We start from the raw sequence: 15282 nt of genomic DNA, 5'->3' as shown, positions 1-15282 counted from the left end.
CAGGTTATTGGCATTAGTGAAACATGGCTGACAGAAGATGATATAGTTAGTGGGATAGAATGTGTAGGCTATAATGTGTTTTGGAGGGACAGAGAGAATAAAATGGAGGGAGGGGTGTTATTGATGATAGCTGATGAACTGCAGCCAAGGAGAATTGAAGTTGTATTGCAGGATAGTGAAAGGAGCTCATTTGAGGCTATTTGTTGTGAGATTGAGACTGGCAGAATAAAATATACAGTTGGGTGCTGCTATAGACAGGTGATGGAATAGATGATGGAGATAGTATGCATAAACAAATTGATGAAATGAATGGAAGGAGGGTAATTATTTTGGGGGATTTCAACTATGGTAACATTGATTGGAAGGAGGAGAGGACCCATGCGAGGAAGGAAATGGATTTTATTCAATTATTAAGGGATAACTATCTGAGACAGCATGTAATTGAAAATACTAGGGGTGTGAGAGTGCTTGACCTGGTAATAGCATCTCAGAATTTGACTGTAATGAATATGACCATATTGCCACCTATTGGTGAGAGTGATCATGAGGTCTTGACACCTGGGAGGTGGCTAAAGATGTTCAATTTTTGATTAAGACAGGGTATATGTGGAATTACCGTGCTGGCAAGTATGACAAGCTTAGGAGATTGGTTGGGTCAGTGCCATGGCATGTAAAACTGCAGGGGCTGGACATCGGTAGAGCATGGGAAGTGGTCAAGGAGCCTTTACAGGAGGTTATGGCTGATTGTATACCTAGGGTCCGAATAGCAAATCAAGTAGGGGTTAAATGGATGAATAACACCATTAAGCTTGAGCTGCAAAAAAAGAAACAATTCTGGAGGGAATTTAAAGAAAGGGGTGACCTGCAGGCATACAAATGGTATAAAGTGCAGGCCAGAAGGGTAACAAGTGTGATAAAAAAAGCAAAAGCGGATTATTAAAGGAAACTAGCTATGCAAGCTAAAGAGAATTCCAAACAGTTCTTTCAATATGCTGCAAGCAAGAAAAAAACTGTACACGGCAAAATGATTTTAAAGAATGACGATGGTAAGGAGGTCACTGAATCAGTCGATATAGTGGAGTTACTGAGTGCACACTTTGCAAAAGTATATCATCCAGGTGATGACATTGAAAAAATGAAAGAACCATTAGTTTATACGGGAATTGTGATGAATGAAGTGGAGGTGAATAGTCTATTACGAACCTTAATATGAATACATCTGTGGGATTGGATGGTATACCAGCACGGGTCTTGTGTGAAGTGGCTAAGGAATAATCACTGCCCTTGACCATGTTATTTAATCTGAGTCTCGGGTCTGGTTTAGTCCCAAAGGTGTGGAAAGAGGGGAAAATAGTTTCACTGCATAAAGGAGGATCCAAGACTACGGTTGAATTACAGACTGATCAGCATATCAGGAGTCGTTGTCAAGGCCTTGGAGAAAGTAGTCAAGGGAAAAATACAGGAATGGATTGATGAAAATGAGATACTGTACAGGGACAGCATGGCTTTGTGAAGGGTAGATCATGCCTCAGTAACTTGCTCAAGTTTTATAACAAGGTGACAGCTGAACTGGATAAGGGTAATGGGTTTACAGTGATACTGCTGGACCTGGCAAAGGCGTTTAACAGGATACCACATGGAATTCTAATCCGTAAACTACAACATATGAGAATGGATATAGGGTTGGTGAGATGGATAGGTGGGTGGTTGATGGGGAGATATCAAAGAGTAGTTTATTCAGGAGTAGAGTCCAAAAGACGGCCTGTGACTAGTGATGTGCCGCAGGGTTCTGTTCTTGGACCACTGCTGTTTAATCTGTTCATTAACGATATAGGGAAGGATCTAAGTGGAACAGTTTATTTGTTCACTGATGATGCAAAGTTGGGTTGGGCGATAATGAATGCAGAAGATGTGAAAATCTTGCAGGATGACTTGGATAGATTGGAGTTCTGGGCTAAGGAGAATGGATCTCAATTTAATGTGACAAAATGTAAGGTTATGCATTTTGGGGTGAAAAGATCAGCAGCAGTATACCACATTGGTGGAACTGTACTCCAGAAGATTGATGAGGCCAGGGACTTGGGAGTGTTGGTGGATAGGGAGATGAAGTTTGGGGGGCACATTGCAAAAGTAGCTAAATCAGCTCATCAACTCACTTGGTTGTTGAAAAATACCTTGACGAGCAGAGACAAGCAAGTTATTGTACCTCTGTACCGAGCCTTGATAAGACCTCATCTCGACTACTGTGCCCAGATTTGGTCACCTCGGTTCCTTCTTGATGGGGAGGAGGTGGAGAGGATCCAGAGGCGAGTGACTAAGATGATAGCAGGTCTATGGAATGAACCATATGAGAACAGGTTGAAGATTTGTGGGTTGCAGAAATTGGTTGATAGGCAGAAAAGGGGGGATATGATTGAGACATTCAAATTGCTGAAGGGTTTCTATAGGATTAATTCAGAGGATATTTTTGAGATCAGGACTGGTGGTAGGAGAACTAGGGGACACCTATGGAAGCTGGGCAAGAGTGTGGTTAGCAGGGGTGTTAGAGCTGGGTTCTTTACTTTTAGCGTGGTAAATGAGTGGAATAAGCTGCCAGAGTCTGTTGTGGGTGCTATGACAGTGAGCGAGTTCAAGGCAAGGTATGATAGATACTGTGAGAATGTCGTATAGTTGTATGGACATGATGTTTAGGGCCTCCCTTGATGAGTCTAAGGACTCCCTGGAGTCGCCCGAAATAATAATAATAATAATAATAATACTCTCTTACTCACTGGAATCTATCCCACAAACTGGAAATTGGCCTATATTCAGCCCATTCCCAAGAAGGGTGACTAGTCACTGCCATCCAATTACTGCCCTATCTCGCTTACCTCAGTCCTCTCAAAAGTAATGGGAAAAAATCATCAATTCCCAACTCCTACACTATCTTGAAGACAATCACCAAATAAATGACCGCCAGTATGGATTCTGCCACTGCGAATCAACAGGAGATCTACTCACATACGTCACCCATCTCTGGACAAATGCTATGGAGAGGTTTGGCGAATCTCAAGTGGTTGCACTAGATATCTCCAAAGCCTTTGACCGGGCCTGGCACAAAGGCCTACTAGGCAAACTACCATCATTCAGTCTGCCCCAGGACTTCTGTAGTTGGATTGCCAGCTTTCTGTCTGGACACACACAGACACACACACACACACACACACATTGTGTGTGATGGTGGATGGCTCCCTATCCTCTCACCATTCAATTAATGCTGGGGTCCCACAAGGTTCTGACCTCTCACCAACCCTCTTCCTGCTATATATCAATGACCTACTACAATTGACCTCCAACCCAATACACAGTTTTGCAGACAACAGCACACTACATTCCCCGCTTGCCTTACCCTACACAACTCACCTCAACCTACAGAACATCAACCACCATCACCCTCAACTCCGATCTCCAAGCCATCCTACAATGGAGTTCAGATAACCTCATAAATTTCAACGTCAATAAAACTCACTTCTGTAATTTCCCATAAAAAAGAACCATTTTTTCCCAGTATCCTTTTTGACGATACCCAAATTTCCAGACAGTTTGAGATCTCGCTTCTTGGAATCACTCTCACATCAAACCTCTCCTGGCATAAACATATCACAACCATTGCATCCTCAGCCTCAAAAAAAACTAGGATTTCTCTTTCGCTCAAGACGTTACTTCACTCCCGAACAGCTATTAACATTATACAAATCACAAATCCACCCAGCTATTGAATACTGCTCCCACATATGGGGTGAGGCCCCTAAAAGCTCTCTCAAAATGCTCGACTCAATACAGAGAAAAGCAATTAGACTTATCAATGATCCATCCCTTACCAACTCTCTCTCTCCCCCCACTTTCACACAGACATATGGTCTCTGCAGTATGTATATTCTACATATATTTCCATGGGAAATGCTTATCTAAAATAACATCAATAATTCCTCCGCTCAGTACTAAGCTCATTGGAACACGTGCAGCTGCTGCACAACATCCCTTCACAGTACACCTAGAAACAAACAGAACAACTTTCTTTCCTTCATCCCTGCAACTGCTGCACTGTGGAACAGTCTCTCACCTGCTGTGTTTCCCAAGGAATACAATTTAAAGTCATTCAAATCAAATGTAAACAAATTCCTCCTTTCCCAACCCACTGCCCATACACAATACTAATGTACTATAGGTTGACCAACCAACCTCCTGTGTATGGGCTCAAAATAAAAAATAAAAATAAATTACTCCGGACATCTATTATATCCTTATCTTTAGCTTTCACATCACTTTTGTCAACTTTGATTCCTTTTGCAGTAGTCTTTTCTCCATTTCTCTTCAGGCTTTTTCAATAGCCTGCAGAACATTTTTCCAGCTTCCTGATATTTATTTTTTTTATTATTCTGTTGTTATACGATCCTGATCAGACTGCACTTAGACTATAGTACTCAGATTTGGTTCCCAGGATTTGAAGGGGATAAATTAACTGTGGAAAGGATACAAAGGCAGATAACAAAGACAGTTTCAGGACTGTACAATGTTAGTTATGAGGATCGGCCAAGGGAATGTGGACTGCAGAGTTTGGTGGATAGAAGAAGGAGAGGTGATATGATTGACTTTTAAACTGTCGAGAAGTGGTTACAGGATTGATACTGGGAAGTTCTTTCGCTTGGTTGAACAGCGGGAATGAGTGATGACAAGGGGGCCATCCCTGGAAGTTACGAAAGAAAACTGTGAGCAAGAGGATAAGGAGTGGTTTCTTTGCATGGAGGGTGGTTGAACCGTGGAATGCGTTGCCAGATAAAGTGGCAAGATCGAGAACAGTAAATGAGTTTAAGGAGGGTATGATAGACTTTGTGTTTCCTAAGAGGGACCTCCCATGATGAGTCTTGATAGACTTTGTGTTTCCTAGGAAGAACCTCCTACGATGAATCTTTTGACTCCTTGGAGACCTAAATAATAATAATAATAATAAAGTCTTACCATGACTTTTGTTTAGCTACTTTTACACATAGCTTAGCTCTCTTACATTTTGCTGTGTATTCTTTTAGTGCATCTCCCTACTTATTTGCTAGGAACTTTTGGCATGCTTTCTTCTTTTCCAGGACTGCTTTTTTAACTTCTTTTTGTTCACCAGGATTTATTATTTTTTTCCCTCCTTGCAGACAACTTGCAGGCTGTGGGCCTGGTGGGATTAATTTCCTACTCTGCTGTTTAGATCTCCAACAAGGACTACTGTTTCCATTTTCTTTTAGTCAGCTGCCTGTTCTAAGGACTCAAAAAAATTCCTCCACTTCCTTCTTAGTACCACCTTCTGTGAACCCTAGTCACAAATAAGCTTTATTGTCCATTTCCCCATTTTGAAGTTTGTCCACATAACTCCACTTAAAAATGTCTTCTAATCAGAAGTTAATTTTCATGCTTGGTGTTGAATGGTATCACTACTCTTTCCTTTCCTAGACTGTTATTATCCAAATATCAGTCCTATACTTACTATTTAGTAAGATCTCACCAGTTTTCATCTTCTTTGTCTCAGTAAGGTCAATTATGTCCAGTTCTTCTGCAAGTTTGATTTTCTTTCCATTGATACTCCTTATATTGATGGTTCCTATCTACAGTTCTTCTGATATTGGATTTTTTTTTCTTCTTCTTCTTCTCAAGATGTTTAGTTTGAGCTCTGAATTTTCACTGTTCACTCTGGTTCTCTGTTGAAATAAATGGGAAAAGGCTTTTCCCCATTTATTTTCAACAGAGAAAAACTTTCAACATCTTTCTCTAAATCCAGAGTAATTTAATAAAAAGGTGGCACACCGTTTGGCAGCTCCTATAGGAGGAGATGACCTTGCTAATGCTTCTGCCTTGGTATCTCAACTTGGGCCTGGCTCCCACTGAAGAGACCTCAATAAAGGTCGAAACTAGTCTGGGTAGTGGCCCCTCCCTTAATGTATAACATTATACATATCTGCAAGGAGATGTGCTTTGCATTATGAGAGATACTGAGATAGGAGTGTTGGTAGCTTGCTCCACCTTTGCAAGGAGTTGGCCGGTGTTGTACCACTTTACCCCAGTTCTGAAGATACTTTCAGGCGCAAACTTTGTTTGCACACACTTGGATAAAGGATTAAACTAAATTTATTATAGTCTGACCAAGTGAAAATAAACTTTCAACATATGTATTTGTAGTTTAAGCTAATAGAGTGTACAGTTTAACTGGCTAAACCCCATATTACCAGCCCATTATCATTCGTTCAGTACTCTGTGGTTACCCACATAATGCTGGTACACCACATGAAGTTGAAAATTGGACATTAGATCAGAAGCCCAGTTGATTCTCCACATTCCTTATAGGTGATGTGGAAATCTCCTCTCAGTTATTTGGCTCTGACCACATAATAATAATCTTCCTCACCACCTTTGAAATTAATTGAAAAAAAAAATTGGTATTTTAGGATGAATGGTATTATGACTGTATTGTTTTACTAAATTCATTGCATTTATAATGTCCATATAAAGTAGAAAATATTGTCGCAGTTTTAAGCAAGCTAAGATTTGAGTGAAAAAGTCTCATGTTGCTTCTTTTTTTTTTCCCCTGCTCTAGAAATGGTTCCAATTCCTGTTGAATCGCTCCAACCCTTACCTGTTCCAAGGTTAATTCCTCCACACAATTTATTTGGACTTGAAGAAGATTCTCTTCAAAATGTATTATATTTAATACCAAGACCACCAAAGAAAGATTTAATTAAATTTTATCAGCATGACAAGTTAGTAGTATACTGCTATATTTTATTATAGAGTTAAAATCTTAAAATAAGGCAGTATGGTATAAAATTACATTACAGTCATTGCCTCATTTCAATGAATCAATATAATATTAAGCACTTTGTGGATTTTTATAGTTTTATATGCAGCTTATTGCAAATATTAATAAGTTGCTTTGAGATACAGAAACCTTGAATAATTTTCTTCATATATAGCTATTTCAGTTTTATATATATATATATATATGTGTGTGTGTGATAATCGTCTTTTACTCGGTTGTTGTGATACATTTTAAAAACATAGATTTAATGACTAAAAACCGAGATAACTTATAAAGATTTTAATAAGAATAATATGACTAGTTTCGGCTTATAACAGCCTTCCTCAGGTATTCTTAAAGGAAAAGAATAGTAATAAGCATTGAAGTATCTAAACAAACTGGAAATTACAGGTAAAAATTCCACACATAATTGATACATAAAAAACGTTGTGTGTATATATATATATATATATATATTATTATCATTATTATTAAGGGTATTTACTCGGATTGTAGACATTTTTATATTAGAATTTTACTGACTAGATGAGACAAAAACTTTAATTAGAATACAACTAGTTTCACTGGAATGCCGACTTCTTCAGGTGTACATACTATCACAAAAAAGCTGGAAAGTTAGCAAGATAAAAAATGAACTTCTCATATAAACAAGTTAGGAACAACAACAGTCAAGTTTGAACTGGCGTCCACGTGGCAGGTCTAGCGTGAGGCGTTAGTGAGTGGGAACTATCCCGAGAACGCCAAAACTGAATTACTGCACTGTGTGAATCAGGTAAGCTATAACTTAAATTACTGTTCATGTGTGAGGGAGCTAGAACTATTTCTTTCAATTCTAAGATGCATCTTTATAGTTCATCAGGGCATTTATGGATATTTGTAGTAAGATTCCAGTCTATCTGGTGTTGACACTCTTCAAAATTAGAGTTGGTAGAGAAAAAGACATGACTGGAGAGGGCACCAGAACTATTTCTTTCAATTCTAAGATGCATCTTTATAGTTCATCAGGGCATTTATGGATATTTGTAGTAAGATTCCAGTCTATCTGGTGTTGACACTCTTCAAAATTAGAGTTGGTAGAGAAAAAGACATGACTGGAGAGGGCGCTTGCATGGGTTCTGTTGTAAGAGATATCGTGTTGATGCTCTTCGAATCGTAGTGAGATAGACTTATCTGTTTGCCCATAATACTGCTTCTCGCAACTACAGATGATTTTATATACTCCTGGGAACTGAAGTTGGTGAGGGTAATCACCAACTTCAGTTGTCAACCCAAGCCAATGTTTTAGCTTGGGTTGACTCAAGAAAGAACGAAGCTTTGGTAGGGTAGTGAAGTAAGTTCTAATATTAAATTTCTTCATAATTTTCGCCACTTTGTGTGATAGAGAACTTATGTAGTAATTGAATGTGTGCAATAGGGTTTGAGTTATCTTCTTGCCGAGGTTGGAGATGTGCATGTAGAAGGTGAGAAATGCTTTGAGGTGAGTAGCTGTTGTTTAAGAAAATACTTTTGAGGTGGTTATGTTTGATTTGAAGATCTTCTTCTTCTGAAATTAGAGATCTTGCCCGATGAGCCAGAGTGGTGATAATTCCAAGTTTCTGTGGAGGGAAGTGATGAGAGGAGGCATGTAGGTATCTGTCCGTATGAATTGTTTTTCAAAAAATAGAAAATCTGAGACAAATAAGCATCCTAGTAATCTTTACATCTAAAAAAGGAGAGGCCACCGTTTACCTCAAGTTTTGATGTGAATTTGATGTTTTGGCAGCAATTATTCATATATTATTCATATATTATTCATCTCATGTATGTATCAAAACTACAGTTTTGGTTTTAGTATATCGCTAGAAATTGGCTTTATCTCGAAGTCTTCAAGAAAAATGTTGGCTAACACTGGAGACAAAGGGCTGCCCATAGCTAAGCTGCTGGTTTGTTTAAAGATTTTTTTTCTTCAAATAAGAAATAACCAGAGTTTACACAATGCATTAATAAGGAAAAAATATTTTTGGAGAGTTTGTTTTTTAGGAGATTGAGGAGTCTCACAGAATGGTCAGTTTTGATATTGTTTCTCTCTTTGCAAATGTTCCTACTGAAGAAGTCCTCAATCTCCTACTCTCCAAAAAATTTTCTCCTTCTTAATGGATAGTGTAAACTCCGGCTATTTCTTATTTGAAGGAGAAATCTTTAAACAAACCAGCTGCTTAGCTGTAGTTTGTTTAAAGATTTGGGCAGCTCTTTGCCTCCAATGTTAGCCAACATTTTTTTTCAAGACTTTGAGATAAAGGCAATTTCTAGTGCTACGCTAAAACTAAAACTGTGGCTACGATACATAGATGACATCTTCCTCATCTGGGAATATGGTCCAGAGAACTTACAAACCTTCCTAGATCATATGAACAATCGCCACCAAAACATCAAATTCACATCAGAACTTGAGGTGACAGTGTCCTCTCCTTTTTAGATGTAAAGATTACTAGGATGCCTAATTGTCTCAGATTTTCTATTTTTTGAAAAACAACTCATATAGGCAGATACTTACATGCCTCCTCTCATCACTTCCCTCAGCAGAAACTTATATAAGCTTATATAAACTTATATGATTATATAAGGGATTGGAACCCTGCAGTCTGTTGAAGAATCCTGAGGTGTTGGAACATAGGAGTCAATTATCTACCTAGATTTGATTAGGGTTGTAGCCATTAAATTCCATTAACTTTTTTTGATAGTGAGATGTTCTTGTTGTAAGCTTGAGGGAGAGGAGCATATCTTATATGCTCTATTGATTAAAGACTTGATTATAAAGTAAAGGTAGGTTTTCAATAAACACTGCTTGATAAATTACAGCAGGTTATGCATGTAAGGTGGATGTCCAAGAATGGTAAGCTATCAGCCTTTTCTTTTTCCATGGTGAACTGAATGCTTGGATGAAGGTTGTTGATCTGTTGTAGGAAAGTGGTAAGTTCATTTTCAGAATGAGGCCAAATAGCAAAGACATCATCAACATAACAAAACCAATGAAAGGATTGGGGATGAATGGATGAGAACAAGGCATCTTCTAGATAGTTTAAAAAGTAGTTTGCCAATGGTGGAGACAGAGGACTACCCATGGCAGTACCTTCAACTTATCTATAGATCTTGTTTTTCCAGCTGAAATATCCTGATTGTATAACAAATTCAAAAATCTTTGCAATATCAGGAGGGTAATCAGCATATAGTAAATTAACAGTGTCAGATAATGGAATATTGGTAAAGAAGGGAAACAGTGTTAAAGCTGAGTAACAAATCAGACTCTTGCATTTGAATATCCTTGATTTTTTTCAAGAAAATGCATGGAATTCTTGATGCATGATCTGGATTGTCCAGTGTGGGCAGTTAGTAAACGTGACAGAAATTTAGCAATTCTATAGGTGAGAGAGTCAATACAATTCACGATGGGTCTTAGTGGATAACCTTCTTTATGAATTTTTGGGAAGCCATATAAACGAGCACTTCTTCCAAAATGAATGCACAACTGGTTCACAGTATTTTGATCCCAGCTCACAACTTCATCAAGCAGCTTATTTAATTGTCTGATTTGCATTTTTGTAGGGTTATAATTAATTTCTTGATAGGTGGAGGTATCCTATAAAAGGCAGTCTGTTTTTCTCTCATAGTCAGCCTTATCCATTACCACTACCACTTTCCTTTATCTGCTTTCAAAATAGATATATTGCTATTTTTTCTTTAATGAAACTAGCACCCGGGTTTCAGCACACGATAAATTACATGGTGGTAATTTGCTTTTAAAAAGTGAAGCAGCAACTTCAAAGTGTAGTTTATTAGCATCTTTACTGGAAAGTCCAGGACAGATTGTGTTCGATGTTATGCAAAAATTCAAGATACAGGATGCATTTTGGTACCATAGCAAAGTCGTGGCCTTTAGCTAATACACTAGTTTCAGCATCAGATAATGGGTGACCAGAAATATTCACAATCCATTTATTAGTGGTAGTGTTGTCAGGAGTATTTTTTTTTTCTTGCTTACGGTTAAAAGATTCATATTTTTACATCAGTTTACAGGAATGTCTTTCATAAGAACAGGCTAAAGATTGTTTAGAAACACAAAGAACGATATCCAGTAATTCATCATCTAGGGTAGCAGAAATCCTTCTTTCAAGATCTAAAATAGATTAGAATAGATCAGATAAATTAAAGATCAGAAAAATCATGTTCAAATTAGATACCAAAAAGTTTCCTGGTCCTGACAGCCATAATATGTCCTGAAGAATTGCACTTCAGAATTGACTCCTGTCCTATGTTACTTTTTTATGCTTATTCTACTGGTATCTGCCCTACACCCTGGAAACTAGCTCATATACAACCCATTTCTAAGAAAAGGGATAAATCCTTACCATCAAACCCAACTCCTATACTACCTTGAAGATACTTAATAAATAACTGCCAATATAGATTCCGCTAATACCAATCAACAGGGGATCTGCTCACTTATGTCACCTACCTCTGGATAAGTAGTACAGAAAAGTTTGGCAAATCCCAAGTGGTTACATGTGATATCTTCGATACTTTTGACCAAGTCTATCATAAGGGTCTATTATGTAAGCTCTCATCATTTGGTCTGTCCCATGACTTCTGCAACTGGGTTGCCAATTTCATCACTGGATGCATATTGCACATGAACGATGGATGGCTCTCCGGATCCCAGCAACAAATGCTGGGGTCCCACATGTTCTGTCTTTACACCCCTTCTCTTCCTTCTACATATCAATGATTTGCCCCAATTGCTGATTACAGCAAACTAAATTCCTCCTTCTCACTTGATAAACCTTGCACCACACACACTACCACAACTTACAGAGTAACAAGGTCTGTGATCTTAAATTCTGATCTCTAAACCATTCTCTGATGGGACTTGGATAACCTTATCAGTTTCAATGCCTGCAAAAACAGTTCTGTCTTAGTTCCTACAAAAAAAAATATTGTTCCAGTTTTACCTTTAACAACATTCAAATCTCTTGCCAAGATGGGATTTCTCTGTTTGGTATCACCCTCTCTTGGTATAAATTCATTACAGCCATTGTCCTCTCAGCATCCAAAAATTAGAATTCCCCATGCTCATGGTATTATTTTACCTTCAGACAGCTGTTAATCCTTACATATCACAAATCCACCCATCCACTGATTACTGCTCAAACATTTGGGGCAGTATCCCCTCAAGAGTTCTCTAAAAAATACTCAACACAATAGAGAAGACCTCAATCAGACTGATTAATAACCCATCTCTAACCAACTTATTCCAAAAGTTTTTTTTTTTTCACAAAAAAATATTTAGTATCTGCTGCATGCATCATCTATAAATATTTGTATAAACATGGCAAACATTCATCAGAACCACTGTGAATAATTGAAACACATGTAGCTGTCATCCAACTTTCCTTCATAGTCTGACTCATAACCCACAGAAAACAAGTTTTGCCTCCTCCTTTTTCATTTCTGCTGCATTCCGGAAAAGCCTTCACACTATGTTTCTAAGGAATGCAATGCACAGGCCTCCAAATCGAATGTGAACAAGTTTTTCCTTACTCAGACCTCTTCCCATACATGGTACTAACATGTCATAGGTTGACCAACCAACCTCTCGTGTATGGATCTAACATTAAAAATAAAAAATTAAATAGATTCTCAGGAGACACTGTTACTAGATCCAGTGTTCTCCATAATCATTTCATTACGTACTGCTACTTCTTAAGGTAGTTATTCCTCAGTAATTCTCTAAATTCTCTTTCTCATCTTGCATGCATGCTTGCTCTCTCTCCTCATTTCTTGTATCTATAAGATTTGTCTTTCTATACAGTTTGCAGTTCACTTCAAATGATGCTGGTTATAGCAGAAACCAGTTGTGTATTTTGTCCAAACAGATAAACCCATTTCCTGTATAACTCATGCTACCACAAGATGGATTTTCCTCTGCAGTCATTAGCAATGCTCCTTTCTTTCTTCTCTTGGCTGTCTTCTTTGAATATACTGAACCTTTTGCATTATCTTCCTAGATCAATATCCTCCTCCTCCTCTGTCAACCAGGTTTCACTAATACCAATAATATTTGGTCCCACTACATCTGCCATCACTAAGAACTCCTCACCTTTACTTGTGATGTTTCTGGCATTAGAGTTTATTATGATAGGAGACCAAATCCTTCACTATTTTACTACAGTTTACACTTTTCTTTCTGTACCAAACTAGTTCCACCATTCCTGGGGTTATCCATGACTTACTTTCATTTTTTTTTTTTTTTTGCTTAATGTGTACACCATTATACTCATAATTACAAACTCTTAATTTAATACATGTGTCACAGTTTCATGCAACCATCAAGATACATCTGGTTTCCCTGACTATTGACATTTACCATTTTAATGAAGGCATTTCTTTACTTTCCATAAATTCATTCAAATGTAATTTCTCCCGATAGTACAAATCTTTTCAATCATCAAAATCACCCCATACATCAATATACTGCACAGCAATTACAGCTGTCTTTTTCAGCTTACTCCTGGCAATAGACTTATGGCAATATACTCATAATCATAGAGTTATTGTAAACCACATATCCTGTTTCTGTTTTCTTGCACTTATCATTATTTGTTTCACATTTTTGTTTCATTTCTTACCTTTCCTGATATTTGCCAAGTGCTTTTCTAGTCTCTCTAACTTCCATGTGTTGTTGTTGTGAAGAACTCTTTGAAGCCTCAAAAAATCTGACCGCATACAGAATTCTTCATTTTTTTCTGTTGCTTTCACATTACCTTTCATGTACACACTGCCATCATCTCCATTCATACTTGTATCCCTCTTAGCACTACATGTCACTACCTCCATGCCATTGCATTTGAAATTCCTCTCATTTCAAATTCTGTTTGCATTCAGTAATCCATGATTCTCAGTCTGTTTTATCACACGTGCACACTTCTAATATATATATATCAGTTCATTTTCAGTCTGCAGGATAGATCCCAGTGGAATAGGAGAAAAGAAAAAGTCATCATAGAAGAAGAGTCAACTCAAGAACACAAATCTTTAGAATAATCAGAGAAATGTCAATAGGGCATTTCAAATACTTAGTCTTTATTTGAGTTGTAAGTCAGCAGTTAGAATTGAAGGAAGTACAGGAAGATGATTTAATGTTAAATCTGGTGTGAGACAAGCATGTACATTTTCCCCTCTGTTATTCATTATCTATATGGATCACATTATGAAGGAAAGTGGTAATAAACATGATATCAAAATTGGAGATGTTAATGTTAGCTCTTTGCTTTATGCGGATGATGTTATTATTATTATTATTATTATTATTATTATTATTGTTCCAGGAAACTCCAAGGAGTCGACAGACTCATCGAGGGAGGCCCTAACATCATGTCAAGAACAACTATTCGACATTGACACAGTATCTATCATGCCTTGCTTTGAACTCATTCACGGTCGTAGCACCCACAACAGACTCTGGAAGCTTATTCCACTCATTCACCACTCTCCAAGTAAAAAACCTAGCTCTAACACCCTTGTCAACCAGCTTCCATGCATGGCCCCTAGTCCTCCCACCACCAGTCATATTTTCAAAAATATCTTCTGGATCAATCTTATAGAAACCCTTCAGTAATTTGAATGTCTCAATCATATCACCCCTCCTTTGCCTATCGTCCAATCTCTGCAACCCACAAATCTTCAAACTATTCTCATAAGGTTCATTCCACAGACCTGCTATCATCTTGGTCACTCGTCTCTGGATCCTCTCCACTTCCTCCCCATCACGAAGAAACCCTGGTGCCCATAACTGGGCACGGTAGTCCAGATGGGGTCTTATCAAGGCTCGATACAGAGGAACAACAACTTGTTTGTCTCTGCATGTTAAAGTATTTTTCAGAAGCCGAGTGATTTGATGAGCTGATTTAGTCACTTTTGCAATGTGTCCCCTGAACTTCAATTCCCTATCCACCAACACTCCCAAATCCCTGGCCTCATCAATCTCCTGGAGTACGGTTCCACCAATGCGATATAATGCTGCTATTCTTTTCACCCCAAAGTGCAAAACCTTACACTTTGCACATTAAATTGACATCCATTTTTCCTAGCCCAGTCCTCCAAATTATCCAAATCATCCTGTAAAATTTTGATATCCTGTGCACTCACAATTGCTCTACCCAACTTTGCATCATCAGCACACAAGTGAACACTTCCTCTCAAATCCTTTCCTATATCATTGATGAACAAATTGAAAAGCAGTGGTCCAAGAACAGAGCCCTGCGGCACACCACTAGTCACAAGCCGTCTTTTAGACTCCACTCCTGAATAAACCACTCTCTGGTATCTCTCCTTCAACCACCCTCCTATCCATCTCACCAACCCTGTATCTATCCCCATCTACTCCAGTTTACTGATAAGGATTCCATGTGGTA

The 15282-nt window shown here is 38.1% G+C and overlaps 1 protein-coding gene across 1 annotated transcript in view; it reads left to right on the top strand.

Annotated features, from left to right (window-relative positions):
• LOC150109428 (EF-hand domain-containing family member C2-like) overlaps positions 1 to 15282 on the top strand; it is a 396984-nt gene that overhangs the window by 248335 nt on the left and 133367 nt on the right. Inside the window, exon 8 of the mRNA XM_090402356.1 lies at positions 6614 to 6776. Coding sequence (XP_090258482.1) covers positions 6614 to 6776 — 163 coding nt within the window. The remainder of the gene's footprint in view (positions 1 to 6613; positions 6777 to 15282) is intronic.

The sequence above is a fragment of the Typopeltis vanoorti genome, chromosome 2 (genome assembly GCF_054136105.1).
Source record: "Typopeltis vanoorti isolate ZY-2024b chromosome 2, IOZ_Tvanoo_1.0, whole genome shotgun sequence".
Classification (NCBI taxonomy): Eukaryota; Metazoa; Arthropoda; class Arachnida; order Uropygi; family Thelyphonidae; genus Typopeltis; species Typopeltis vanoorti.
The sequence above is the reverse complement of the archived record's forward strand: the minus strand, read 5'-3'. Positions and strand labels throughout refer to the sequence as shown.